This window comes from Balaenoptera physalus (assembly GCF_965194825.1).
Source record: "Balaenoptera physalus genome assembly, chromosome: 7".
NCBI lineage: Eukaryota > Metazoa > Chordata > Mammalia > Artiodactyla > Balaenopteridae > Balaenoptera > Balaenoptera physalus.
Genome location: NC_138886.1, coordinates 5,942,316 through 5,968,735, shown reverse-complemented (window position 1 = coordinate 5,968,735; position 26,420 = coordinate 5,942,316). Strand labels below are relative to the sequence as shown.

At 52.6% G+C, this 26,420-nt stretch overlaps 1 protein-coding gene across 1 annotated transcript in view; it reads left to right on the top strand.

Annotated features, from left to right (window-relative positions):
- Nucleotides 1–26,420, top strand: part of HMCN2 (hemicentin 2) — a 154,508-nt gene that overhangs the window by 115,495 nt on the left and 12,593 nt on the right. The window contains exons 67-86 of the mRNA XM_082468057.1: nucleotides 1,432–1,529; nucleotides 2,075–2,341; nucleotides 2,861–3,051; nucleotides 3,516–3,597; nucleotides 3,693–3,829; nucleotides 4,454–4,595; nucleotides 4,682–4,826; nucleotides 5,706–5,833; nucleotides 6,462–6,618; nucleotides 7,502–7,623; nucleotides 8,475–8,639; nucleotides 9,906–10,013; nucleotides 10,248–10,382; nucleotides 10,695–10,829; nucleotides 11,387–11,577; nucleotides 12,935–13,148; nucleotides 14,981–15,115; nucleotides 16,109–16,299; nucleotides 17,847–17,928; nucleotides 26,140–26,409. Of these exons, the coding sequence (XP_082324183.1) occupies nucleotides 1,432–1,529; nucleotides 2,075–2,341; nucleotides 2,861–3,051; nucleotides 3,516–3,597; nucleotides 3,693–3,829; nucleotides 4,454–4,595; nucleotides 4,682–4,826; nucleotides 5,706–5,833; nucleotides 6,462–6,618; nucleotides 7,502–7,623; nucleotides 8,475–8,639; nucleotides 9,906–10,013; nucleotides 10,248–10,382; nucleotides 10,695–10,829; nucleotides 11,387–11,577; nucleotides 12,935–13,148; nucleotides 14,981–15,115; nucleotides 16,109–16,299; nucleotides 17,847–17,928; nucleotides 26,140–26,409 (3,095 nt within the window). The remainder of the gene's footprint in view (nucleotides 1–1,431; nucleotides 1,530–2,074; nucleotides 2,342–2,860; nucleotides 3,052–3,515; nucleotides 3,598–3,692; nucleotides 3,830–4,453; nucleotides 4,596–4,681; nucleotides 4,827–5,705; nucleotides 5,834–6,461; nucleotides 6,619–7,501; nucleotides 7,624–8,474; nucleotides 8,640–9,905; nucleotides 10,014–10,247; nucleotides 10,383–10,694; nucleotides 10,830–11,386; nucleotides 11,578–12,934; nucleotides 13,149–14,980; nucleotides 15,116–16,108; nucleotides 16,300–17,846; nucleotides 17,929–26,139; nucleotides 26,410–26,420) is intronic.

The window sequence follows — 26,420 nt, the reverse complement described above, 5'->3', positions numbered from 1 at the left end:
AATACACATAATAGAAAATTTACCATTTTAACCATTTTTAAGTGTACTGTTCAGTGGCATTAAGTACATTCACATTGTTGTGCAACCATCACCACCATCCATCTCCAGACCTTTTCATGTCCCCAAACTGAAACTCTGCCCCATTAAACACTAATTCCCCATCCCCCTCCCCAGCCCCTGGCACCCAGCACTGTACTTTCTGTCTATGAACCTGCCTTATTCTGAGTACCTCATACAAGTGGAATCATGCAATCGTTGTCCTTCTGTGACTGGTTTATTTCACTTAGCATCCTGTTTTCATCCATGTTGTAGCACGTGTCAAATTTTCCATCCTAATTTTTAAGGCTGAATAATATCACCCGGTATGTGTAGAACACGTTTTGTTTATCCATTCACCCATCCATGGACACTTGGATCGCTTCCACATTTTAGCAGTTGTGAATAATGCTGCTGTGAACATGGGTGTTCGCTTATCTGTTTGAGCTTCTACTTTCATCTCTTTGGGGTTGTGACCTAGGTTTTTAGAGGATGCTTCTGGCCGCGGTGTGGACAGCAGACTGTAGGGCCAAGGGCAGAGTGGGAGGGCATTTTAGGGCTGCGGCCACAAGCCAGGTGAGACGTGGTGGGGCCTGGATCAGAGCCACGTGGTGGAGGTGGTGGAGGTGCTCCGGCTGGCGGTGTTTGCGGAGAGACGGGGAGGGGTTGAGCAGGGCTCTGGGGTCTCTATCTGGGAACCCGGAAGGCTGAAGTCCCGTTTTCTGAGATGGGTCCACAGTGAGAGGGGCAAGCTGAGGGGCGAGACCGGTGTTCTGTTCCAGCCTGTTGGTTGGAGAGGTTCTTGGACATACAGGGAAGATGGAAACCAGGCATTTGATACTCCTGTCGGGAGTTTAGGAGGTAGATGTTTGGGGATTGTCAGTGAACAGGTGGTGTTGGAAGCCAGGATGGGCTGCAGGCCCCGGGAAGCGAGGGTGGACTGAGCCTGGGCTGCCAGCGTTAGGGTGGGTATAACAGACGTTTCAGGGTCACTGGGGACGTTGACAAGGGTGGCTCGGGAGGAGTGGTCGGGGCAAAAGGGGGTTTGAGAGACAGTGAGGGTTCAGGCAGTGGAGACAGTGAGTGGAGACGAGTCTGGCGAGTCCTGAAGGCTGAGAGGAATTGTCTAGAAGAAAGGGGTGGGAGTAGCAGGCTGTCCGGGGGTGGGCCAGTGGAGCTTCCAGAATTTGGGAAGCAGTAAGTCTGGCTGCAGAGTGGGCAGAGAAGGCAGCAGGGGCGGGGGGTGAGGTGGGGAGTCTCTCTCTCTCTCTCTCTCTCCCTCTCTCTCCCTCCCTCTCCCACCCTCTCTCTCTCTCTCTCTCTCCCTCTCTCTCTCTCTCCCTCTCGCTCCCTCTCTCTCTCTCTCTCATCCCCCCCTTTGCTCGTGGGCTTCAGGATTTCCCAGGTGCAGCTGGCAGATTCCGGCGTCTTCACCTGTGTGGCTTCGAGCCCAGCGGGCGTGGCCGACAGGAACTTTACCTTGCAGGTGCACGGTACGGAGCAGGGGAGTGGGTTAGCGGGTCCTTTGGCCTTAGGGGCGAGAATCAAGGCTCTTGTCCCCTCCCCTCTGCCCATCTGGGTGAAACCAAGGGATGGCCCTCAGGGATGTCAAGGCAGGGCAAATACTCAGTCTCTGATTCATTCGGTCACTCATTCATTGATCTCACAAGTAGCTGTTGGACACTAGTGTGCCAGGGCCTCGCCAGGCACTGGCATATTGCAGTGAACAGAGGTAGCCCTGACACCAGGAAGTCGGTGAGGGAAGCAGCTCTGTAAAATTAAAATTCCACGCAACTAGTGATACCAGGGGAAGGAGAGGGTGCCACAGGAGCACAGAAGAGAGCACCTCACCTGGCCTCGGGGGTTCAGGGAAGGCTTCCTGGAGGAGGTGAGGTCTAAGCTGAGGACTGGAGATGAGAAGGAATAGTCCAGGAGAAGGGCATTCTGGCCAATAGTTACAGTCTGTGCAAAGGTCCAGGGGCGAGGGCCACCTGGCATTGAATAAATTGGCTCGTGCCCACTATTTTGCCCTATGCAGTGCCCCCTGTCCTGGAGCCGGTCGAGTTCCAGAATGACGTGGCGGTGGTCCGTGGCTCCCCGGTGGTCCTCCCCTGTGAAGCCCGGGGCAGCCCGCTGCCCCTGGTGTTGTGGATGAAGGATGGGGAACCCTTTTTGCCCCAGAGCCTGGAACAGGGGCCTGGCCTACAGCTGGAGACAGCGGGAGTTGGCGACTCAGGGACCTACTCCTGCGTGGCCGTGAGCGAGGCAGGGGAAGCGAGGAGGCATTTCCAGCTGACGGTGATGGGTGGGTCACCTGCCCCCAGCGCCAGCCTCTCTGGGCCAGGGATGGGACAGGGACCCTCTGGGGGCGATGGAGGCGGTGAGAGAGGTGAGCACCTTGGAGGCTTGGGGCTTAGGGAACAGGCCTCGCTGACCTGGCTGCAGGGGCTGGGGGCCAGGACGCTTCATTCTCCTGGGGCTGTGCCCCTCTGTCTTGTCCTCGGAACCTTGTAAAGCAGAAACAAAGCCACCGAAATCTTGGGGCTCTAAGTCTCAAGCACAAGATTTTGCAAGTGTTGTGCCCTATTGGAAAGATGTGTTTCCCTGCATACTGTATCCTTGTTGGTTTTTAAGCGCAAATCATTGTCCCAGGCAGATGGGCCCATGGTCTGACGTTTTTAGGACCCTCCAACACAATCACCACCCGCCTGTTTGCAGGCCCATGTGCTGTCGGCATCTGGATGGTGGGGGAGGGGGATGAACCCCAGCTCCTAGTGCTCTGGGCACGGCCCCCATGGCTGACCCAGGGCGGGGTGTCTTGCAGATCCCCCCCACATCGAGGACTCAGGCCAGCCTGCAGAGCTGTTGCTGACCCCCGGCACCCCCTTGGAGCTCCTCTGTGATGCCCGGGGCACCCCCCAACCCAACATCACCTGGCACAAGGATGGGCAGGCCCTGAACAGGCCGAAGGACAGGAAGAGGGCCGGGAGGGTGCTCCGGGTGGAGGGTGTGCAGGTGCTGCTGCCCCGCCTGCTGTGGGATGAAGCTGGGGATGGGAGGGGAGGGACCCAGTGGCACTTGGCAAGGTTTGCCCAAGCTCCACTTTTATTTGGGGTGTGAGGATGTGAAGAGGACCCCCCACCCCGGCCCCGGGCCATGCCCTTGGGAGCTCCCAGTCAGGTCAGACCCAAGGCTGATGCAGAAACCAGATAAATCCCTAACCCCACCAGAAAAGAACTGGTACAGTCACGGGGGACTTCCTGGAGGAGGCAGACTCTGCCCTAGCCCTAAAGCAAGGGTGAGACAGTAATAGGGAAGAAACATCCCAGAGAGGAGAAGGGGTTGGTGGGAAAGGCAGGATGGCTGACTCAGCAGGCCTGAGTCTAAATCCTGGGTCCTCAGCTGTGTAGGAGGGAAATCAGATCAGGAGGTGGGCAGGGCGGGGCCAGAGGTAGCTGCTCACCCTGCTCCATCCCCAGGTGAGTGATGCTGGGCTGTACACTTGCCTGGCCCACAGCCCTGCTGGTGAAATCGAGAAGAGCTTCCGGGTCAGAGTTCAAGGTAGGGTGGTGCCAGAGTGGGTGCAGGAGAGGGAGGCAGGATGGGACCTGCAGGGGTGGGTCCATCTCTCATGTCCTCTCTACCCACCTCACCAGCACCCCCAAATGTCATTGGGCCCCAAGGCCCCCGCTTTGTGGTTGGCCTGGCCCCGGGACAGCTGGTTCTAGAGTGCTCGGTGGAGGCAGACCCAGCACCGGAGATTGAGTGGCACCGTGATGGCATCCTGCTGCAGGTGGGTGCCAGGCTGGGGACCCAGGGGCACCGCCTTCTGTCCCTCTCAGGCCCCAGACCCTGACCAGACTGGATCCCAGGTGCCGAGGGCCTATTCTGTGCTGGCACTTTGCATACCTGCTCTCCTGATGTTTTCCACCCCTGTTACTATTGTCACCCCCATACTGTGGATGGGGACACCGAGGCAAGGCTAACTAAGATTTGCACCCCAGGGCTTCTGATGCATATCTGTACTGTACCTTTGAGCTATGCTTAGTGGCTGTGTGGCCTGGGGCCAGTTACTGAGGTTCTCTGTGCTCACCCCTGAAATGGGGCCAATTTGCTGCTGTGGACCCAAGGATTGTAGATCTGGTGGAAGCTCCAGCTCCTAGTGTGAGCATGAGTGCCCCCTGCAACATGCCCGACAGGCAGAGCTCCAGGGAAGATGCTCTTTCCCTCCCAAAGGAGCCTATTTCCCCAGAAAGTCCTCAGCTGGGCGTCAATTCAGGGGTTGCAGGCCGGCCCAGAATGAATGGGGCAGAGGCCACTGTCCGGCGCCGCTGGTTTCTTGGTCCTGGTGCGTGGGGGGCTGGCCTGGCCCAGCCCAGCACTGATGAGGGTCTCTCCACCCTGGGGGTCTCTACAGGCAGATGCCCACACCCAGTTCCCAGAGCAGGGCAGGTTCCTCCAGCTGCAGGCCCTGAGCACGGCCGACAGTGGCAACTACAGCTGCACAGCCCGCAATGCTGCAGGCAGCACCAGCGTGGCCTTCCACGTGGAGGTCCACAGTGAGTGGCCCCACCCCACCCGCCCTGCCCACCCCCCTGAGAGCGACAGGGTCCCAGCACCCGCTCCCTCTGTGCCTCTCCTCCAGCGGTGCCCACCATCCGGCCGGGACCACCTGCAGTGAACGCCTCCGTGAACCAGACGGCTCTGCTGCCCTGCAAGGCCGACGGTTCCCCCCCGCCCCTTGTGAACTGGCGGAAGGACGGCATCCCTCTGGATCCTGAGAGCCCCAGGTGGGAGCTGGTAGGGGAGGGCATCAGGGAGGGGCTCAGGTACCTCTTTACAGGTTGTAAACGGAGGCCCACCTGGGCAGTTGGAGCAGAAAGGACATGGGTCTTCTCAGAACCCAAGGACATACATGCCCATTCCTTAAGGGTGTGAGAACCCCTGGTGGCTGACTGTCTGTCTGACTAGTTTTGACTCTTGGTTGCTAATCTCTGTTTCTGTGTGGGGGGGCTTCATGCCTCTCTCCCTCTCAGACCAATTTTCTACACCTTCTTTCTCTAAGAACATGGGAACATGGCAGAACGGCTCCCTCCACACACCTCCCCCCCCGCCCCCCCCACCCCCGGCCAAGTTATAGCTGCTCTGTTCACACAACCTGCAGACCCCAGTGAGCCTGTCTGTGAATCCCGGTTCCAAATTCCCAGGGCAGAGAATTCCATTGGCTCAGACTGCATGATGTGTTCATCCCCCGTCCAACCGGCTGTGGCCAGGGGCGGGGTCACACAGTACAGACATGGGCCCTGGGAAAGGGCAGTTTTCCGACCTTATCGAGGGGCTGGTCTCAGAAAGGGTTGGGATACCACTGCCCTCTGGCTCTTGAGGGGAGGCTGGGCCCAGGTGGGAGCACGGGAGGCCCGAAGCAGCCCCTCTCACCCTTTCTGATTCTGGGTTGTGGTGCAGGTTGCTGCCCAAGGCTGTGGCCCCACGCCCCACCCCCCCCACCGACCTTGGCCTCACAGATGCAGGACTCCTGAGTTAGCATACTCTTGCTCCGAAAGCCAGAGACCAAGAGGAGGGTCTTGCTGGAGACACCACCAGGGGTCCAGCTCCTCCGTAGGGACTTGCTGGTCTGCCGGTATCCATGGCAACCCCTCCCTGTGTTCCAGGTTTCAGGTTCTGCCTGAGGGTTCCCTGAGGATCCAGCCAGTCCTCGCCCAGGATGCCGGCCACTACCTCTGCCTGGCGTCCAACCCTGCAGGTTCCGATCGTCAGGGCCGTGACCTCCGGGTCTTCGGTAGGTAGAGGAGGAAAGGTGTGTTTTTTTGCCTTCAGCATCCACCCCCTTGTCTGGACCGGGTCCTGCTTAGTTTCTGGGTCATCTTAGCCGTCAGGAGCCAAGAACAACGATCTCCAAATGTTTTTGACCATGAATCCTATTAATAAAAAGTTTTGAGCATGTACACTCAACGATGCATATTTATCTTTATGCATACATTATATACACTTACTACTATACTATTATATTCAATGACAAAACATGCACAAGCTGTAAAACACTCAGAATCACTGAGCCAGGTGCTCTAATCTGCTCTTCAATCCCATTGATCACCTGGGTGGAGGCTGCGCTGCTGGGCCCTAGCCTCGGGTGGGGCCGCTGGGGAGTTGCGCCCTGGAGGCCCCATTCAAGGAGATGTAGTTACGGGGATGCCAGCCTCAGGGGTGGTGGTCAAAGGCCCCATCGCCCCAGCTTTGGGAGCCCGTTGGAAGATCCGCTCGGGGAGTTTCTCCTGCCTCCTCGCACCTGCTTCCTCGGGGATGGGCTGAAGGTGGTCGGAGTATCTCCTGCTCCTGGGCTTCCCCTTAGAGACCCCCGCCCTGCCCCCATCCTGCAGCCCGTCTCCTGATCACTGTTCTCTCCCCAGAGCCTCCAGCCATCACCCCCGGCCCCTCCAACCTGACCCTGACTGCTGACACCGCCGCCTCACTGCCCTGTGAGGCCAGAGGCTCACCCAAGCCCCGTGTAGTCTGGTGGAAGGATGGACAGAAGCTAGACTTCCGCCTGCAGCAGGGAACCTACCGGTACTGAGCTGGTCCTTCTGGGAACGTCATGAGATGCCCGGGGTGGGGAAGGCCATGCCCGTCTCAGAGAAGGGGAGCCGGGCCGGTACTGAGCTGGTCCTTCTGGGAACGTCATGAGATGCCCGGGGTGGGGAAGGGTGTGCCCGTCTCAGAGAAGGGGAGCCGGGCCAGAACCGAGGCAGGGGCACGCTCGGGTCTCACCAAAGCCAGCACCAGAACTTGTGTCCTGACTTCAAGGGGCCAGGAGGGTCTTTACACTAAGATACCTGGTCGGAGGTGGGGGCATTTGGGACATACAGCCAAATGGAAAATGTATGGCCTTTGCAAGCACTTTAGTCACTATTGAAGAACCCACGTAGAAGCCCAAGTTCATGCCGGTTGAGCCTGGACCCATGGCTCCTGCAGGAGCCTCGGTCTCCGCGTTTCTCAAATGCAGCTGATCCTGAAATGATCCCTGGGAGTATTAAGGGGTCAGTTCACCAATTAATTCACCAAATATTTGTTGTGTTAGGCGCCAGATCATCGTTGAGCTTTGTGACTAAGCAGGTGTTCAGTGAACGCAAGCAGTTCTGATCAGGGCTTTGGATATGGTTACTATTACAGAAGTTATCATAGGTGGTGACTGTAGAAAATTTTTAGGATTATGGAGAAACCCAGAGGCAAACATTAAAATTGCCCACAAACGGAACAGGTAGATCTTGGGAGGTAGAAAATTCTAGGAGAAACTTCTAGAGTCGAGGCTGGGGGCCGGTTACAGGAAGGGAAAATAGTCATGAAACACATCCCTTGCCTCCAAATTCCCCGGGTAGGGAGGCCACGGCTGGCTGGTTTCAGGTCAGCCCGGCCAGTCACTTAGCAGACAACCGTCCGTCTGTCTGTCCAGGCTCCTGCCCTCCAACGCCTTGCTCCTCACAGCCCCCAGCCCCCAGGATTCAGCCCAGTTTGAGTGTGTGGCAAGCAATGAAGTGGGCGAGGCCCACAGGCTCTACTGGGTGACGGTTCACGGTGAGTTCACGGTCAGGAGTGACTGTTCACAGCGAGGGCAGATGAGGAAGCCGGGATGGGGACAGTGCCTCCCTCTCCTGGGCGCTCTCTCTGCCTCCAGGGACCTGCACGGGTTCCCTCTGAGCCTTTCTGTGCTTCCCGGGTCACCACCTCCAGGAAGCCCTCTCTGATCCTGCCCTCCCACACTGACATAACCCAACTCCAGCACAGTTCCTGGCCTGTGGGAGCTCGTAGGCGAGGCCTCTCCCCAGTCCAGAATGTTCTGAACCCAAATCTGCCTTGTCATCACCCCAGTTAAAGTCCCTCCCACCATGGCTGCCCACCACCCTCAGGATAGAATGCATGGTGTCACCTGGACCCAGAAGGTCAGCCCTGCTGACCCCACAGGTTCAGCTCACCCCATGGCCTGCCTCACTCTGGGTTGCATTCATGCCTCTCAGCTTTTTGTTCCTTACCTCGGGGCCTTTGCACATGCTGTTCCCTCTGCTGAACACTTTTCCCTTCACCCAGGCAATATCTGCTCTTCCTTCAGATCTCAGGTTAAATGCTGCATGCCCCAGAGGCCTTCTCTGGCCTCCCTCACTCTGTGCCCCCACCAAGCTCCCTTGTCTTGTGAAACGCTCCCTGAGATACCTGGCTGGTATCTATAGAAAGCAGTTCATAACTATCCCACACGCCCAGCAAAACACATCTGAGTGAGGAAATGTGACTCCTGCACCTCCCTCCCTGGAGCTTCGTCACTGATGTCACCTTGTGTCTTAGTCTGTTTATCCTTCTCGTCCACCTGGCCCCATGGCTGCATGTTCCCCAGGGGACCTCAGCAGGGCCTCAAGCCTTGACTTGCGTTTCAGTGCCTCCCACCATTGCCGACGACCAGACAGACTTCACCGTGACCATGATGGCGCCCGTGGTCCTCACGTGCCACAGCACAGGGGTGCCAGCCCCAGTTGTGTCCTGGAGCAAACCAGGCACCCAGCTGGGGTTGCGGGGCAACGGCTACCGTGTGTCACCTTCGGGTACGTAAGGGTGAGCCACGTGGACCTGCTGCTGAGGGGATGCTAAGGGCCATTGGGCAGAGGCTGTGAAAGCAGCCCGCTGGGGCCTGGTGGTTGAGAAGATGGAAAGTCCTGGCCTGGCTCTGCCATTCCCTCACTGTGTGACCTGGGAGAACCCCCTCGCCGCCCCGGGCCTCAGTGTCCCCATCCACGCACTAGAGTACTGATATCCATCAGTCAGTCCCTGATGCTACTTGGTAAATTGCTGCTCCTTATGGCAGAATGAGAAAAATAATAGCTACATGAGAGTTTTCATAAAGCCAGTTTTAGCTCATCAGAAGGATTGTCCTTTATTCTGAAATAATGCTTTTCTTAATAATTTGGTGTTGAAAGTGCCTTTCTTTTATGAAATTAAGGTGATAGTACATGGTAATTTTTTAAGTGTCTTTGCTTATTAAAATAAAAAGCTGGCAACTTTATGGGGATTCTCTAAATTAAATGTATTTTTTAGTTGGTTGGTTAGTGAAATCCTAAAGTCTGTGAACCACTGGCCGGATCTGTGGTTTTCAAACTCTTCCAAAGCGATAGAACACTTCCTTCTGACAAGTGGTTATGGGGAAGCCCAACACGTGAGAGAAGCTAGGTTCTGGTTCCATCTGGGGCTGGGATGGGGGCTGTGGGGTGGTCCAGAGTCAGGTGGGCCTCGCTCCCTTTGCCCCCTCAGCAGGCCCTTAGGGGTCCACAGGGGATGGTTTAGAAACCACCTTACCTGACTGTTGCAGCCTGTGGTCTGGGAAGGTTAAAATGGTATTCATTGAGCAGCCAAGGCTGAGGGAGAGAGGGCAAAGGGAGGACAGAGGAGGCAGCAATCCGGGGAGGCTTCCTGGAAGAGGCAAGTTTTGCGCAGAGTGCAGCAAGGATAGCAGGGTGAGGGCCCATGGAACCAGGCGCGGGCGGTCCAGGGATTCCAGGCCGGGTAGTGGCAGATCCCGGCACATCACAGCCAGAAGGGTCTAGAGATCATCCTGTCTGATTCCTCACTGTACACCTGGCCCAGAGACTAGAAGTACCAGAGAGTAGAAGAGACTTGCCTACAGTAATGGCCTGAGCAGGGAGCAGAGGCAGGCCCAGGTTCCCCCGTGCTGCTTACAAATGGGCAGGGAGGCAGACTGAGTGGCCTGTAACAGAGACACCAGGGTTGGGTGTTTAAGAGCCCTGCCGGCTACACCCCTGGGACATCTGTCCCAGGCCCCCTCACCCCTCTCTGTGCCCTATTCCCGCCTACAGGTGCCCTAGAGATCGGGCAGGCCCTCCCCATCCATGCCAGCCGATACACCTGCACGGCCCGCAGCTCCGCGGGCGTGGCCCACAAGCACATGGTCCTCACCGTGCAAGGTAAGCGTCCTCCAGGCCAGACAGCCATGGCTCTTGGGGCAGGGAAGCCGGTGGAGGGCCAGAGGATTCTTCGGGAGAAAAGAAATAGCCCGCCCGTGTCCTCCTTTCCGACGTTTCCGGAACCCCTTGTTCCCTTTAGCAGCCTCTCTGTCCGGTGCTCAGACGGCCCCTGGTTGGAGAGGCCTGGGTGTTAACGGTGTCCCCAGGGACCTCTGCAGCCCTGTTCCTTTGCAGCCTCCCCCGTGGTAAAGCCACTACCCAGTGTGGTCCGGGCGGTGGCGGAGGAGGAGGTGCTGCTGCCCTGCGAGGCCTCGGGCATCCCCCGGCCGAGCATCCGCTGGCAGAAGGAGGGGCTCAGCGTGCCTGCAGGTGAGTCTCCTTGGCAGCCAGCGTGGGTGGGAGGAAGACGGTACGAACCTGCGGTCCTCCTTCCTGCCTCCGCTTCACCTCCCGCCCTCCCGTCTCCCCTCACCACCCCAGAGCCCTTGATTCTGCCTGAGCACTCGGTGGCTGGGTTGGGAGGTTGGGTCCGGCTTCCGTGCTCGCTCTGCCCCCTCGTCACCCTGTGGCCACAGCAGGTTACTTGTCTGGTCAGACAGAACAGCCCAAGCAGCCTTCCTGCCCTCCTCGGGGGTCCTGTCGCCCCAGCGACCGCCCCCAATTCCTTCCCGCCAAATCCAGGGGTGAGTACCCAGGTCCTACCCAGTGGACAGCTGCGGATTATCCACGTCAGCCCAGAGGATGCCGGGAACTATTTCTGCATCGCCCAGAACAGCGCAGGCAGTGCCCTGGGGAAGACCCGGCTGGTGGTGCAAGGTGGGCCCCGGGGGTGTGCGTGGGGCTGAAGTGGACCCCAATGAGCTAGGGCCTTTGAGGCTCCTGAGAGCCCCTCCCTTCTCTGCCCAGCCCTGGTCCCTGGTGGGGCATGTCCCCGCGTCCACCCCTACCCCAGCGCGGCTTGTGGTTCTAGAAGGAATTCAAGAAAAAAACGGCTCCCATTTTGCACCCAAGGTCTGGCTCCAGACAGTAACTCCAGAGTCCCCTCTGCCTCCTCTGGCCCCTCCTGGGAAACTAGTCTGGTCATTCTTCGTTCATTTTGGCTTTCCAGTAGCAATAGCCATTTCTGTCCCTTTAGTCACTGTGTGTGCATGTGGGTGAATGGGTCACTCTGTCACAGCTTCACCAAACTCGAGAGAGTCCCCAGATTATCCAGACCACGGGGCCTATGACCAGGGGCCGGTGGGGGCAGCAGACAGGGGTGGAGGAAGGGGCTGAGGATGTGTCTAGTGCCAAGGGCACTGGGGCAGGGAATGGCCCACCCCAGCCTACCCCAGCCCAGCCCCGTCACCGAGGGGACCTCCCTCTCCCCACAGTCCCGCCTGTGATCGAGACTGGCCTTCCGGACCTGTCCGCCACCGAAGGCTCCCACGCCCTCTTGCCCTGTACGGCCAGCGGCAGTCCTGAGCCCGACATCACCTGGGAAAAGGACGGCCAGCCTGTGTCTGGAGCTGAGGGGAAGTTCACCATCCAGCCTTCCGGGGAGCTGCTGGTGAAGAACTCAGAGGTGAGGGCCTGGCCCCAGGGAGCAGAGGGGAATAATAGTAACAGCCGGAGCAGCAAACACCTGCTGAGCACCCCGCTGTGTGTCGTGCTCTGTGCTGAATGCTGTGCAGTTTCTTAATCCTGGAACCTGGGGAAGTGGGTGTTATCACCCTAGCTACAGATGAGGAAACCGAGGTTCAGAGTGTACCCAGGTTTTGAAGACATGCTATTGCCTAGAGGCAGAACCAAGATTTGAATTGTCCCTGGGGGAGGGAAGGAGCCCTGGAAGAGAGGGAGTGGGGAGCGTGGCGATGACTTTGTGTCCCCAAGCTGCCCCAGATGTTCTCATCTTGAGCTACAGGCGTGGGTGGGACCCCGGCTCCCTTCCCCCATCAGTACTCATCATGTTCTGTAATTACAAAAGAAGCCGCTGTCTAGATGGATGGGTGGGCACATCTCGAGGGGGCCGTGGGGGTGGGGATCCTGCCACACAGGGAGCCAGATGTGCAGGGGTGAGCGCACCAGCCCTGCTGGGATGCACCACAGACCTTCTCCTCGCGGAGAAGGCACCGAAAGCAGGACCCGCCTCAGGGATGATGGATGAGGTGAGCACAGGTGAGCGGAGTGCAGGTTCCGTTCTGAGCACATAGGAGGTGCTTAGTAAATGGTGACTGTTTCAAACGTGTGGTCAGGCTTAGATTATGAAGGCTGAAAATTCAATTAACAATCAAATTAAGAAGGAAAAAAAGGGAATTTTTTGGAGCCAAACTGAGGATTATAACCGGGGAGACCTGTTAGAAGTAAAGGCACGGTCACATACATTTTCAAGACAAAGAATCATACATCAGAATGACATGCTCATATTTTACATAAAGTTCGCCAAAGACACATAGTCCGGGTAAGCAGGTACAAAGTGAACAGCGCGTCACCATGAGCCCTTACAGAGCTGGGAAAGAACGCTATTCTTTTAAGAAGTTACATTGCTAGCGTCAGAGGAAAGGAAAAAGAAAAAGATCTTTACAGCTGAGCAGGCACACCCATCCTTGAGGAGCTCTGGTTAATGTGTAATGCAGATACACACTGCACATTAGGGATGGAAGGAGGAGGCCCAAAAAGACAGAGAATTTTATGTTTAAGTTTTCTTGTCCTGCCTTAAAATATAAATTCTATTTCATCAGAGCGCATAGCCATATGAAGGCTGCAGGGAGGTGCAGTGGTGAAGCCGAGCTGTTTGTTAGCTGTGTGACCTTGGGCAAGTCACTTTGCCTCTCTGGGCTGGATGGTCCATGGGAACCTGCCAGGGAGCAGGTCCCCGGGGGCATTCTGGCCCATGTTGGGGTGGGGGCAGTTCTCAGGCTGACCCCTCCCTTTGCCCACAGAGCCAGGACGCTGGCACCTACACCTGCACTGCCGAGAATGCCGTGGGCCGCGCCCGCCGCCGCGTGCACCTCGCCATCTTGGCACCGCCTGTCTTCACCACCCTGCCTGGGGACCACAGCCTGAACCTTGGGGACAGGCTGTGGCTTCGCTGTGTGGCCCGGGGCAGCCCTACACCCCGAATAGGCTGGACTATCAACAACCAGCCAGTCACAGGTCTGGGGGCGGGTGGGACAGGGACCCAGGACCCTGGGAGGGTGAAGAGGATGGGGCGGGTGGGGGCGGGTGGGACAGGGACCCAGGACCCTGGGAGGTTGAAGAGGATGGGCGGGGGGGGGGGGCGGGGGGGGGGGCGGGTGGGACAGGGACCCAGGACCCTGGGAGGGTGAAGAGGATGGGCGGGGGGGGGGGGGGGGCGGGTGGGACAGGGACCCAGGACCCTGGGAGGTTGAAGAGGATGGGCGGGGGGGCACGGGTGGGACAGGGACCCAGGACCCTGGGAGGTTGAAGAGGATGGCCGGGGGGGCGGGTGGGACAGGGACCCAGGACCCTGGGAGGTTGAAGAGGATGGGCGGGGGGGGCGGGTGGGACAGGGACCCAGGACCCTGGGAGGTTGAAGAGGATGGGCGGGGGGGGGGGCGGGTGGGACAGGGACCCAGGACCCTGGGAGGGTGAAGAGGATGGGCGGGGGGGCGCGGGTGGGACAGGGACCCAGGACCCTGGGAGGTTGAAGAGGATGGGCGGGGGTGGGGGCGGGTGGGACAGGGACCCAGGACCCTGGGAGGTTGAAGAGGATGGGCGGGGGGGGGTGGGTGGGACAGGGACCCAGGACCCTGGGAGGTTGAAGAGGATGGGCGGGGGTGGGGGGTGACCCAACCTGGTGAAGAGGAAGAGGGTACCAGTCAGCCTGTGGGTTCTGGGTCTCCAGACTTGGCCCTGCGTTGGGGCACAGGGCAAACACACATGTGGCCCTATGTGACCAGTCACATGTCAGACCCAGCAAGAAGCCACCTGTGAAAAAGACCCAACCCTGGAGACCTCAGGGCCAGGAGAGGGGCCTGTGCTCCAGCCCAGCGCTGCTGCTCCCACTGTGGGCCCCTCAACAAACTCCATTCATGGGGGGCTCTTGCCTCTCACCTGGGTCCCCGGTGATGTTTAGGGAGGTCCAAGGCCTGCGCAGGCCCTGTGGTGTATATAGTAGGTACTCAATAAATGTCTGCCGAATGGATGAATTGCTAAGTCTCCTCCACTGCAAAGTGATATTTTCATACCCTCCTATACCCAAGTCCAGGTGCTGGGAAACGTGTGCGGCTCACCTTTGCACACCTGTGCAGAAGGCTTTGCCTCAACCTCACTGCTTCCTGGGCGGAGAGATCAGGAGAGAGATTCAGCCTCTCTGAGCCCAGCTCTTTGTCTTGAAATAGAGATAACAGGGGTCCTGAGGGCGGAATGATTTAATGCAGGAGGCTCGCTTGGCAGGGCCTCGCCCAGAGTAAATGCCCCATCCGTGTAGCACTTGTCCTTATTCCTGGTGTAGGGGCAGTGTCTAAGGATTACAGGGAAAACAAAGGCTGTTAATAGCATCCATCTAGGGACTTCCCTGGAGGTCCAGTGGTTAAGACTCTGCGCTTCCACTGCAGGGGGCACTATTCCTGGTCAGGGAAATAAGATCCCACATGCGGTGTGGTACAGCCCCCCCCAAAAAAATTAATTAAAAAAAATAGCATCCATCTATATGTAACTCATGACAATATCTCTATAAGTGGCACATGTTAATAGGCCCCCAAAGACCTACACTTGGCCACTCATCATACTCGCGGTGTGGACTTGGAAATGAGAAAAGGCAGGTCTTCAACCTCATCCTCATCATCCGATCCTGTGCCTGCCACGATCGGATCCCACTTGCTTAGGCTTCCAGCAGGGAGGGGACACTTTGTGCCTTTATGAAGCACCTGCTGGATACCGAGGCCTGAGTTAAGTGTTCAGGGCAGGAGGTCCCTGGCACCCTGAGCTCAGAGCCCCCTGGGGCGTCTCTTTCTCTGCCACAGAGGGGGTGTCCGAGCAGGACGGGGGCAGCACACTGCAGCGGATGGCAGTCACCAGAGAGGACAGCGGGACCTACATCTGCTGGGCCAAGAACAGAGTGGGCCGAGTGCAGGCAGTCAGCTTCGTCCACGTGAAGGGTAGGGAGTGACCACGTGGTCTTTCTCCAGACCTCTGCTGACCCAACCTAGTGGTTTTTCTAAGAAACTGGCCTCCTGATCTCTGAACTAGTACCTCTCCACCCTAGCTGGGCCTTAGGATCTCCTGGGGGCTTTATAAAATACCGAGGCCCAGGTTCTACCCCCGACTCAGTAAAGGTGAGGCCTCGACATCAGTATCTTTTACCCTCCCCAGATGACCGGCTGTAGGCAGAACTGAGATCTGACTCATCAGCCTGAAGCACTACCCTCAGCTGGATGGTGTTAATGTGGGAGGGGGATGGGGGCCAAGGTACCCTGGCAAACGATGCGTGAATCTCGCCAGCCTCCCGGTTGCTCCCCACAGCCCTGCACAGTAACCCTCATGGCACTGTGACTTGTATGTCCAACTTTAGGATGGGAGGGTGGGGCTCGATGGAGGGGAATGAGCTGCCCAAGGCACCAGGATTCAACTGTACTGTTGGTAGATTCAACCTCAGGAAACCGGCAAGGATGAAAACCAGCACAGGGCATCCAAGAGCGGTTTAAGAGTTGCATGAAATGAGTATCAGGGACGTCTTAGTGTTGCTATGTCCAACAGAGGTGTCCTAATGATTGTGTAGTCCTTGTTTTCCAAAGTACCCTGCCGCTGGGCTAATCCATCTCTGAGCGTGAGTGTATGACACTCATACACTTTCTCCCCTCCTGTGCCTGTCTCAGGCATCACTAATCAATCATAGCACTATTCCCACTCAACTTCAAATCCTTCTCAGCACAGTGTTCCTGGCAGCCACTGCCAGTCTAGTTCACTTGACCTGCGACACGGAAACTGTATGCCATCCCAGATGTATTGACTCTACACAGCCGTGCTGAGCCAGCAGGAGCCTCCATAGGTTCCTGGGGTCTGTCTGGTAGGCTTTTGGGGATGGATTTATGGGAATTTTAGCCTGAAGGAAACCTCCTTTCTCTCTCCTTGTCCACTGTCACCTTGTGTAGAGGCTCCTGTCCTACAAGGGGAGGCTTTTTCCTACCTGGTGGAACCCGTTGGGGGCAGCGTCCGGCTGGACTGTGTGGTCCGTGGAGACCCAGCACCCAACATCCACTGGATCAAAGATGGCCTTCTGCTGCAGGGCAGCCGGCTCCGGCACTGGCTGCAGAATGGCTCGTTGACCATCCGTAGGACCGAGGCAAGGCGGGGCCTGGGCTGGGGCCACCTGGGACAACCCTCCACTTTGTCTGATTATACAAGACGGTTCTTTAGGTTGGCACCACCCTCTACAGCCTACAAAGCACTTTCCTGTCTGTACCCAGAGATTCTCGCCTGACTAGCTAGGGTGACCTCCAGCCAGTGGCTTAACTTCTCTGTGCCTCAATTACCTCATCCATTCAATGGGGCTAATAATTGTTCTACCTCATAGATTTATAGCGAGGAATCAGTGAGATGACCCACACCAGGTAGTTAAGAGTGACTGGTCCCTCAGTAATGCCAATATATGTTACTAATAACAACCTCATGGAGCAGAGTAAGCGGATAAGAGTGCCTCATTTTACAGATGAAGACACTGAGGGTCAGAGAGGCCCACAGCCAGTAAGCACCCGAGGCAGGACCCCAGCCCAGGTCTCCTGATTCCTACTCCACGCCATTTCCAAAGCCTTGAGCTCGGGGGCAGCCCCTGCTTACCTTCCCTTCTGTGTCCCAAGTCCCAGTGGTCCTGCAGAATTCCACAGTTCGATGATGTCAAGGACTCATCTTAGGGGTCCTTGATCTTGCCCATCTGGGAGCCTGTCTCAGACTGGTAAAGGCAGCAGCAGCAGCAGCAGCAGTAAGGGTTGCCGTGACCTGAGTATTTGCTGTGGACCAGGCACCGTGCCTCGCATTTAGGGAGCATGATTTCATTTGATGCTTACAACAATCTTATCGGTTATTATCCCCGTTTTAGAGATGGGGAAACTGAGGCTCCAGAGACATGGTGAACAGTGGAGCCCGGATTCGGTCCCATCTTGGACTGATGCCCAAATCTATACTCTTAATTGCGTGCCGTGCTGCCCGCTGACAGTCCCTTGGGAGTGACCTCCGGGATATTATCTTCTGGGCATGGACAGTGGCCTCAGGCTGCCCCAGCTCCATCTCATGGTGGTGCTGCCACTCGAAGCGAATCTGAGCCAGCATTCTTCCTGAGTTGCATCACTGCCCTGGTCGTGGATATCCTGGGAAGAAACTTCCCTATCACCAAGGCCAGGAAGTGGTGCAAACCCTCCCCCTCTGGAAGACTCGCAGTGCGCACAATAAAAGCCCCCGGGAGCCTGCAGTGCTGAAACCTCTTCTTGTCTAACTCAGTGTTTCCCAAACTTACTCAAACACAAAACCCGTTTTTTATGGAATTCCTAATAATGTGCCATGGAGTCATAATACTTTAACGTGCACAGTTTGGAAGAGGTGGATCTAAATCATGCTTCTGCAGCATATAGCTCCCCTTAGAGCAATGAGTTGTCACCACGCCAAGTTCCAGGGGTGAAGGGGGCTGGATTCTCTTTGGATTCCCTTGACAAGCAGCCATGGAAGCCCCCCTGGTGGAATCTGCGGGCCCCTGGCTGGTTGATGCTCTAAGCACCTCCTGGTTAGGTGGGTCTTGCTCCGGGTGCCCCTGTCTGTGCCCAGCTGTCCCCAGATGCTCCCCGCCCCCTCGTCCTCCTCTCCTGAATGCCACGCCCCCGCTCCCGTGCCCACCCACAGAAGGACGACGCGGGACAATACCAGTGCCTGGCGGAGAATGAGCTGGGCGCGGTGGAGAAAGTGGTGGTCCTCGTGCTGCAGAGTGAGTCTCAGCCCCACCTTCCCTGGGCCCTGGGTGGGGACCGGGTGAGGTGGGCACCCAGTGAGGTGGGCACCCAGGGGGCAGCTGTGCTGAGGCTGTGGCTGCCGCCGCCCGGGCTGTCTGATGGGAATGGAGGGCCATTCTGAATATTTATTCAGAACACACAGTTGAAGTCCCATGAACTGTCTCCCCAGTGTGGAATGGGAATTAGGGGCTGGTGAGTACTGGGGACCCAACAGCCAGGCCTGGGGGACCTGTTTATTCAGAACTCAAAACTGTCATTGAGATCATAGTGACAGCTCCTGTGTTTGCCAAGCAGGTTATAGCTAACAAAGCACTATGTGAGCCTCAAAGTAACCCTGTGAAATAGTCTAAATAGGGATTTTAAAAAAAAATTTTATTGGAGTATCATTGATTTACAATGTTGTTAGTTTCTGCTGTACAGCAAAGTGAATCAGTTATATATATATATCCACTCTTTTTTAGATTCTTTGCCCATATAGGTCATTACAGAGTATTGAGTTCCCTGTGCTACACAGTAGGTCCTTATTAGTTATCTATTTTATATATAGTAGTGTGTATATGTCAGTCCCAGTCTCCCAATTTATCCCTCCCCCGCCAGAATGAAATAATGCCATTTGCAGTAACATGGATGAACCTAGAGATTGTCATACTGAGTGAAGTAAGTTAGACAGAGAAAGACAAATATCATATGATATCGCTTATATGTGGAATCTAAAAAAAATGATACAAATGAACTTATTTACAAAACAGGAATAAATAAGGATTTTTAATGAAACTTTTCACTGAAGATTAACACACAAGGAGGAGGGCACATGTCACAAGAGTACAGCTCAATGAATTTTCATAACATGAACCCACCCAGGTAACCTACACCCAGATCCAAAAATAGAGCAGTAAGAGTTCCCAGACCCGCCCCCCCCCATCATGCCCCCTTCCAGTCTCTACCCCCTCTCGAGGGAATCACCGTCCAGAATTTTGCCTTTTCAAAAAATAGCTTTATTGAGACATAATGTACCTACCATAAAATTCACGGATTTGTATTATTCACCCTTAAAAAAGAAGGAAACTCTGTCACATGCTACAACATGGATGAACCTTGAGGATGTTATGTTAAGTGAAATTAGCCAGTCACAAAAAGACAAATACTGTATAATTCTAATTGTATGAGGTCCCTAGAGTAGTCGAATTCTCAGAGACGGGCAGCAGAATGCTGGTTACCAGGGGCTGGGGGAAGGGGAATGGGAATTAGTGTTTAATGGGTATAGTTTCAGTTTGGCAAGATGAAAAAGTTCTGGAGGTGGATGGTGGTGATGGTTGCACAACAATGTGAATACATTTAACACTGCTGAACCGTACGCTTAAAAACGAGTAAGATGGTAAATTTTATGTTATATGTTTTTTTACCACAATTTTTAAGTGAAAAAATCCACCCATTATAAGTATACAGTTTGGTGATTCTTAGTAAATGTATAGCATTGTACAACCCATTTTTAGAATATTTCCAAGTTCCCTCTGCCCATTCGTAGTCAATCTCCGTTCCCACCTCCAGCCCCAGGCAACTGCTGATCTGCCCTCTGTCCCTATAGATGTACCTTTTCTGGTAATTTCACATACATGGAATCATATGCAGTTTTTCGTTCCGACTTCTCTCACTTATCGATGTTTTGGGGGTTCATCCATGTTATAGGATATGTCAGTACGTCATTCCCTTTTATTGCTCGATAGTATTCCATTGTCTGGATTGACCACATTATGTTTATCCATTCCCCAGTTACTAGACGTTTAGATTGTTTCTAGTTTTTGGCTCTTATGAATAATGCTGCTGTGAACATCTGTGTATACGTCTTTGTGTGGATATATGTTCTTTCTCTTGAGATTCCTGGGAGTCTAATTGCTGGGTGACCTGATCACTGTATAGGTCACTTTTTAAGAAATCACCAAACTAGCTGTACTGTTTTACTTTCCTTCCATAGTGTATGAGGTTTTGGTTTCTCCACATCCTTGTCAACACTTGGTAATGTCAGTCTTTTAAATTTTAGCCATCCTTGTGGTTACAAAGTAGTATCTCACTGTGGTTTTAATTTGCATTTCCCTAACAACTAATGATATTGAGCATCTTTTCATGTGTTTATTACTCTTTCATATGACTTCTTTGGCTAAGTGTCTATTTAGGTCTTTTGCTCATTTTTAAATTGGATTGTCTTATTAATGAGTTCTAAGAGTCGTTTACATAGTCTGGATACAAGTCCTTTATCAGATAGATGATTTGCAAATATTTTCTCCCAGTCTGTGGCCTGTATTTGCATTTCCTGTATTTTGCCTTTGAAGAGCAAAAGTGTTAAAATTTGGTGAAGTCCAATAATATTTTATGGATTGTGTTATATTTTAAAAATCTTTGTTTAACCTAAGGTCACATTGTCTTCTGTAATTTTTACAGTTTTTGTTCTTATATTTAGGCCAAATCCATTTGAGTTAATGTTTGTGTGAGATAAGGATCTAAATTCCTCTTTTTTTTTTTTTTTTGGCATATGGATATCCAGTTGTTCTATACCATTTATTTAGATCTTTTCCATTTCTCTCAGTGATATTTTGAAGTTTTCGGGGTACAAGTCTTGTACTTTTGTTAAATTGATTACTAAGTTTTGCATGATTTTTGACGCTATTGTAAGTGGAATTCTTCTCTTAGTTTGATTTTTTGGATTTTTCATTGCTAATATATAGAAATACAATTGATTTTTGTTATCTCGATCTTAAATCCTGCAACCTTGCTAAATTAGTATTTGGTTCTAGTAATTTTTTGGCAGATTCCTTAGGATTTTCTACATGTCCTCTATGAGTAGAGTGGTTTTACCTCTTCCTTTCCCCTCTGGATACCTTTAATTTCTCTATGTTGCCTATGGCATTGATTAGACCCTCTGACACAAGGTTGAATAGGAGTGGCCAGAGCAGGCAGCCTTGCCTTGTTGCCAGCTTTAGGAGGAGAGCATTCAGTCTTACACTATTGAGTATGATGTCAGCTATGGGTTTTTATAGATGCCCTTTATCAGGTTGAGGAAATTCCCTTTTATACCTAGTTTGTTGAGAGTTTTTGTCGTGGATGGGGGTGAGGGAGGGAGGTTTCTGGTTCCAGACAAGATGGCATTAGAGGCACTTCTGCTTATTCCTCTTGCTAAGGACAGCTTAAAAACTCTAGACTTTATATAGAAAACAAACACTGTAAGACTCTGAAAGGTAGAGAAAAGAAGAATGGGCCAAGGATCTTGGGACCTATGGGATGATATGGCAGCAAAATCCCTAGTTTTTCTTTTTGCCTCATATATCCTGGGCAGGATGCTTGAGAAGCCGGCAACCTGGAAATACCGATGGGCTCAGACAAAAAAAAAAAAAATGAGGGCCCCCACAAAAGTCTGCTATCTCTTGCTAATGGACCAGAAAAAGGACAGCATATCAAGCTAGAAAGCTTAGGTAATAACACCCTATTCCAGCCAAACACTATGAAAAACTGCAGCCTCACCCCAAACCCCATCAACAAAGACCAAGCGGGAAGCCTACACTTCTGCCTTTTCCTTGCTGTCCCGAGGCACCCCTCTCCCCACACTGTGGGGTGGGCAGGGGGTAATGGTGTCAGATGAGGCCAAGTGGGGGCAGTAACCCTCCCAGCCAGGTCTGATATCCGTGGAGGCCTAGTGTGAACTCTGAACTCCACGCCTGCCCAGCGATGGTAAAACACCCCTTCTTGTTCTGGGGTGTCAGTGGAGGCCAGCTGGGGAAGCGGGGTTTCTACCTTCACCTGGAAATAATGAGGCCACACCTCCTTCCTGTGGCAGCGTCAGAGGCAGCCTGTTAAAATGAAAGAACTAGAACTAGAGTCTTTCAACTCAGAATGTTCAGTATACACTTGAAACTCATTCGTCATACCAAGAACAAGGAAAATCTCAACTCAACAAGGACTTTAAAGTGGCCATGAGCAACTGTGAACATGCTTAAACGTGAAAAAGTAGAAGATCTCAGCAAGGAAATTGATATAAAGAAGAACCAAATTAGCACTAAATTTATAATAAACAAAATTAAAAACTCAGTGGTTGGGTGTAATAGTACAAAGAGGACAGAGGAAAGAATTAGCAAATTTGAAGATATAACAGTAGAATTTAACTAGTCTGAACAACAGAGAGAAAATAGACTGGGGAAAAAAATGAACAGGGCCTCAGCAATCTGGGGGACTACCCCCAAAAGATCTCACATTCGTTCATTAGAGCCTCAGAAGAAAAGGAGAAAGACAGGTGAGAAGTAGTCAAAGAAACAAGAGCTGAAATTCCCCAAAATTTCACCAGATACATAAACCTACAAATTCAAGGAGCTGAGGAAAACTCAAACAGGATAAACTCAAAGATGTCTGCACTGAGACACATCGCTATCAAACCTCTGAAAATTAAAGGCAAACTTCTGAAAATTAAAATAAAACTCCCATCTTCCATCAATGAAGCGGAGCATGGTTGTGGAGTAATTCAAAGTTCAGGCAATTTTGAGGGTGATCAGGAAAGACCTCTTTTTAAATTTTTTTTTATATATTTTAAAATTTAATTTGAGATCTGAATGATGAGAAGGAGGCATCCATCCATGTGACAGTGTAAGAGAAATTGCTTTAAGTAGAAAGAATAGCAAGTGCAAAGGCCCTGAGGCAGGAATAGGTCATTCTTGCTTCAATGCTAGTGGTTGAGAGGGCAGGTTCTGGACTCAGTCCACTCGGAATTGTTATTGGTTTGCCCATCTGCTCTGTGACCTTAGGCAAATCATTTAATTTCTCTGTAGTTAAGTTTTCTTATCTTTAAAATAAGGATAATAATAGAACAGGTCTCATAAGTAGTGTGAAGTTTAAATGGAATAATGCATGTAAAGTGCTTAGAACAGTGCCTGGCACACAGTAAGTAATCAACAAATGCCACCTAGTATTACTATTGTTTTCAAACTTTTGATATTTATTGATTTGTTTTTCAAACCACTTTATTGAGATCTAATTGACATTAAAAAAAAAAAGTTCAGGCAGCTTTCAAGTCAGCCCTGGCTCTGACTCTCCCCTGGCCCTTTTGGGTCCCCCCTGCCTAGGTGCATATTTCCCACATCAGCCAGGGGTGTGTGGAGAGCAGATACAGCCTCTCCGGGGCTCCCTTATTCCCAGGTTCTCCTTATTGTATTGCTGGCTGGTCCCTGGTTTCCTCAACCAGGGCCAGGACTGCAGGCCAGCAGAGGTGCCAGGTCCCCACTTGCTTTCTAGAGTTCTGCTCCTGTCCCTGATGACACCCCCATTTCTCAGAGTCTGCCTCCATCCTCTGCTGCAAATCAAGTCAGCCCCTGGTTTCTCCGCCAGCCCTGCCCTCATAAAACTAGTGTGATGATGGGGTGGGTTGGGGCTGGGAGATGGGAGCAGCCCCAGGCAGGAAGGCCACACCCTTACCCTGTTTGTGCCCAGAGTTCTAGAAGCTTTTCAGAAGTAAACAATTCTCAATTTGTTGTTTGCTCTTAGTCGATTTCTAGAGCCCTGGAATATTTGGTTTTGACAATTTTGTCAAGTTTTGTACTTGTTTATTGGGGGGCCAACTTGCTGACCTCTTTGCTCGGCCATAGCCAAAGTCCCGCTCTTGCTTGTTTTCGACCTTTGTTGAAGTGGAATCATGTCGCGTGTACTCTGTGTTGGGCTTCTTGCGCCTTCCCAGTGTGTGAGATTGCACACGGGATGAGTTTATTCCTTCTCGTGGCTGTGTGGTTTCCACTCTGTGGCTACACCACAGTTGATTCATACATTCGGCGTAGGTTAGTCTCCAGCTGGGGGCAAATGTCAACAGCGCTGCTGCGAAGTCCTTAGGCACGCCTTTCCGTGAACATAGGGAGATTCCAAGAGCAGAATTCCAAGAGCGGAATTGCTGAGTCATACAGGACACACCGGTTCAGCTTTAGGACATACTGGCTGTGGGAGGCTATAAATGGCTCCCAAAGATATGACCATGTTCTAGTCTCCAGGACCTGTGAATTCTTTTTTTAATTTAATTTTTATTTTATATTGGAGTATAGTTGATTTACAATGTTGTGTTAGTTTCAGGTATACAGCAAAGTGATTCAGTTATACATATATCTATTCTTTTTCAGATTATTTTCCCATATAGTGTTATCTTACTTGGAAAAAAGATCTTTGCAGATGCGATTAAGTTAAAGATCTTGAGAAAAGGAGGTTGTCTTGAATTGTCTTGGTGGGCTCTAAATGCTATCACAAGTGTTCTTTTGTTTGTTTGTTTGTTTTATTTTTTGGCTGCGCCTCGAAGCATGTGGGATCTTAGTTCCCTGACCAGTGATTGAACCCACTCTCCCTGCATTGGAAGCGTGGAGTCTTAACCACTGGACCTCCAGGGAAGTCCCACAAGTGTTCTTATAAGAGAGAAGCAGAGGGAGATTAGAGAGAGACACAGAGACACAGAGAGAGGGAGAGAGAGGAGGGAAGACCATGTTAAGTTGAGGCAGAGAATGCAGTGATTCAACCACGGAATTCAAGCCACAGAATGCTAGAAGCCACCAAAAGCCATAAGAGGCAAGGAACATCTCCTCCCGTGGAGCCTCTGGAAGGAGCACGCACAGCACCTTGACTTTAGCCTTGAGAAACGATTGATCTTGGACTTCTGGCCTCCAGAACTGTGAGAGAAAAAATTTTTGCTGTTTTAAACCACCAAGTTTGTGGCCATTTGTTACAGCAGCCATGGGAAACTGATACACTGGCAAACGGTTTCCACAGTGGTTGTACACTTCTGCCCACAGCGTGAGAGTTCTGCTGGCCCTGCATCCTCACCAGCGCTGGACATTTTCCATCCTTTTCATTTTAGCCATTCTGGAGGGTCCATAGTAGTAAGTGGGCAGGAAGTATCATCTTTCAGATGAGAAACCTGAGGATCAGGGAGTGACTTGAGAATCACTCACCAGTAAGTGACAGAGCCCAGGTCTGCCATGTCATCTGGCATCAAGTAGAGGCAATTCTGGCAAATGTCACCCCTTCACTGGAAACAAGCTAAATGTCCTATAATAGGGACCTGGTTAAGCAAATCATAACAGATCCAAACAATGGAATACCAAGTAGACACTGAAAACAAATATTTAATGCCGTGAGAGGTAGTTATGATCTATTATAGAATTAAGGAAGAAGAAAGAGAGAAAGAAAGAAAGAAAGGGAGGGAGGGAGGAAGGAAGGAAGAAAGAAAGGGTAATATGGTCACATTCTCATAAGGAAACAGTGTCTAGAAGGAAATACTCAGGAATGGTAAGTGGGTGGGAGGATCATTTGCCTCTGTATTTTCTAATCTGTCTGAATGAATATGTACCATTTGAATAGAGGCACACCTCGTTTTATTGTGCTTCACTTTATTGCATTTTGCAAATATTGCATTTTTTATAGACTAAAGGTTTGTGGCAACCCTGCATCAGGCAAGTCTGCTGGCACCATTTTCCCAACAGCATTGACTCACTTTGTATCTCTGTGTCACATTTTGGTAATTCTCGAAATATTGCAAACCCTCCCAGCAAAAAGATTGTGACTCACTAAAGGCTCAGATGATTGTTAGCATTTTCTAGCAATCAGTTATTTTTTTTTAAATGATTGATAGTTTCTTTTAAATTTATTTATTTATTTATTTATGGCTGTGTTGGGTCTTCGTTTCTGTGCGAGGGCTTTCTCTAGTAGCGGCAAGCGGGGGCCACTCTTCATCGCGGTGCACGGGCCTCTCACTATCGCGGCCTCTCGTTGCGGAGCACAGGCTCCAGACGCGCAGGCTCAGTAATTGTGGCTCACGGGCCCAGTTGCTCCGCGGCACGTGGGATCTTCCCAGACCAGGGCTCGAACCCGCATCCCCTGCATTGGCAGGCAGATTCTCAACCACTGTGCCACCAGGGAAGCCTAGCAATCAGTTATTTTTAAATTAAGACATATAGGTTGTATTTTTAGACATAATGCTATTGCACACGTAATAGACTACAGTATAGTGTAAACATACTTTTTATATGCTCTAGGAAACCAAAAAATTCATGTGATTCACTTTATCGTGATATTTGCTCTATTGCGTTGGTCTGGAACTGAACGCACAGTATCTCCAAGGTGTGCCTGTATGCAAAAATAATAAGATGTTTCTAAAAGCTGCCCCGGGCCTCCCACAGGTGCCCCGGTGTTCCAGGTGAAGCCCCAAGATGTGACAGTGAGATCTGGGGATGCCGTGGCCCTGCGGTGCCAGGCCTCTGGAGAGCCGGTGCCCACGGTGGAGTGGCTGCGAGCGGGCCAGCCCTTGCGGGCCAGCCGGCGGCTCAGGACCCTAAAGGACGGGAGCCTGTGGCTGGAGCGAGCGGAGGCTGGGGATGCGGGCGCGTATCAGTGCGTTGCTCACAACCTCCTGGGCTCTGCCACAGCCCAGGCGTTCCTGGCCGTGAGAGGTATGGAGCCT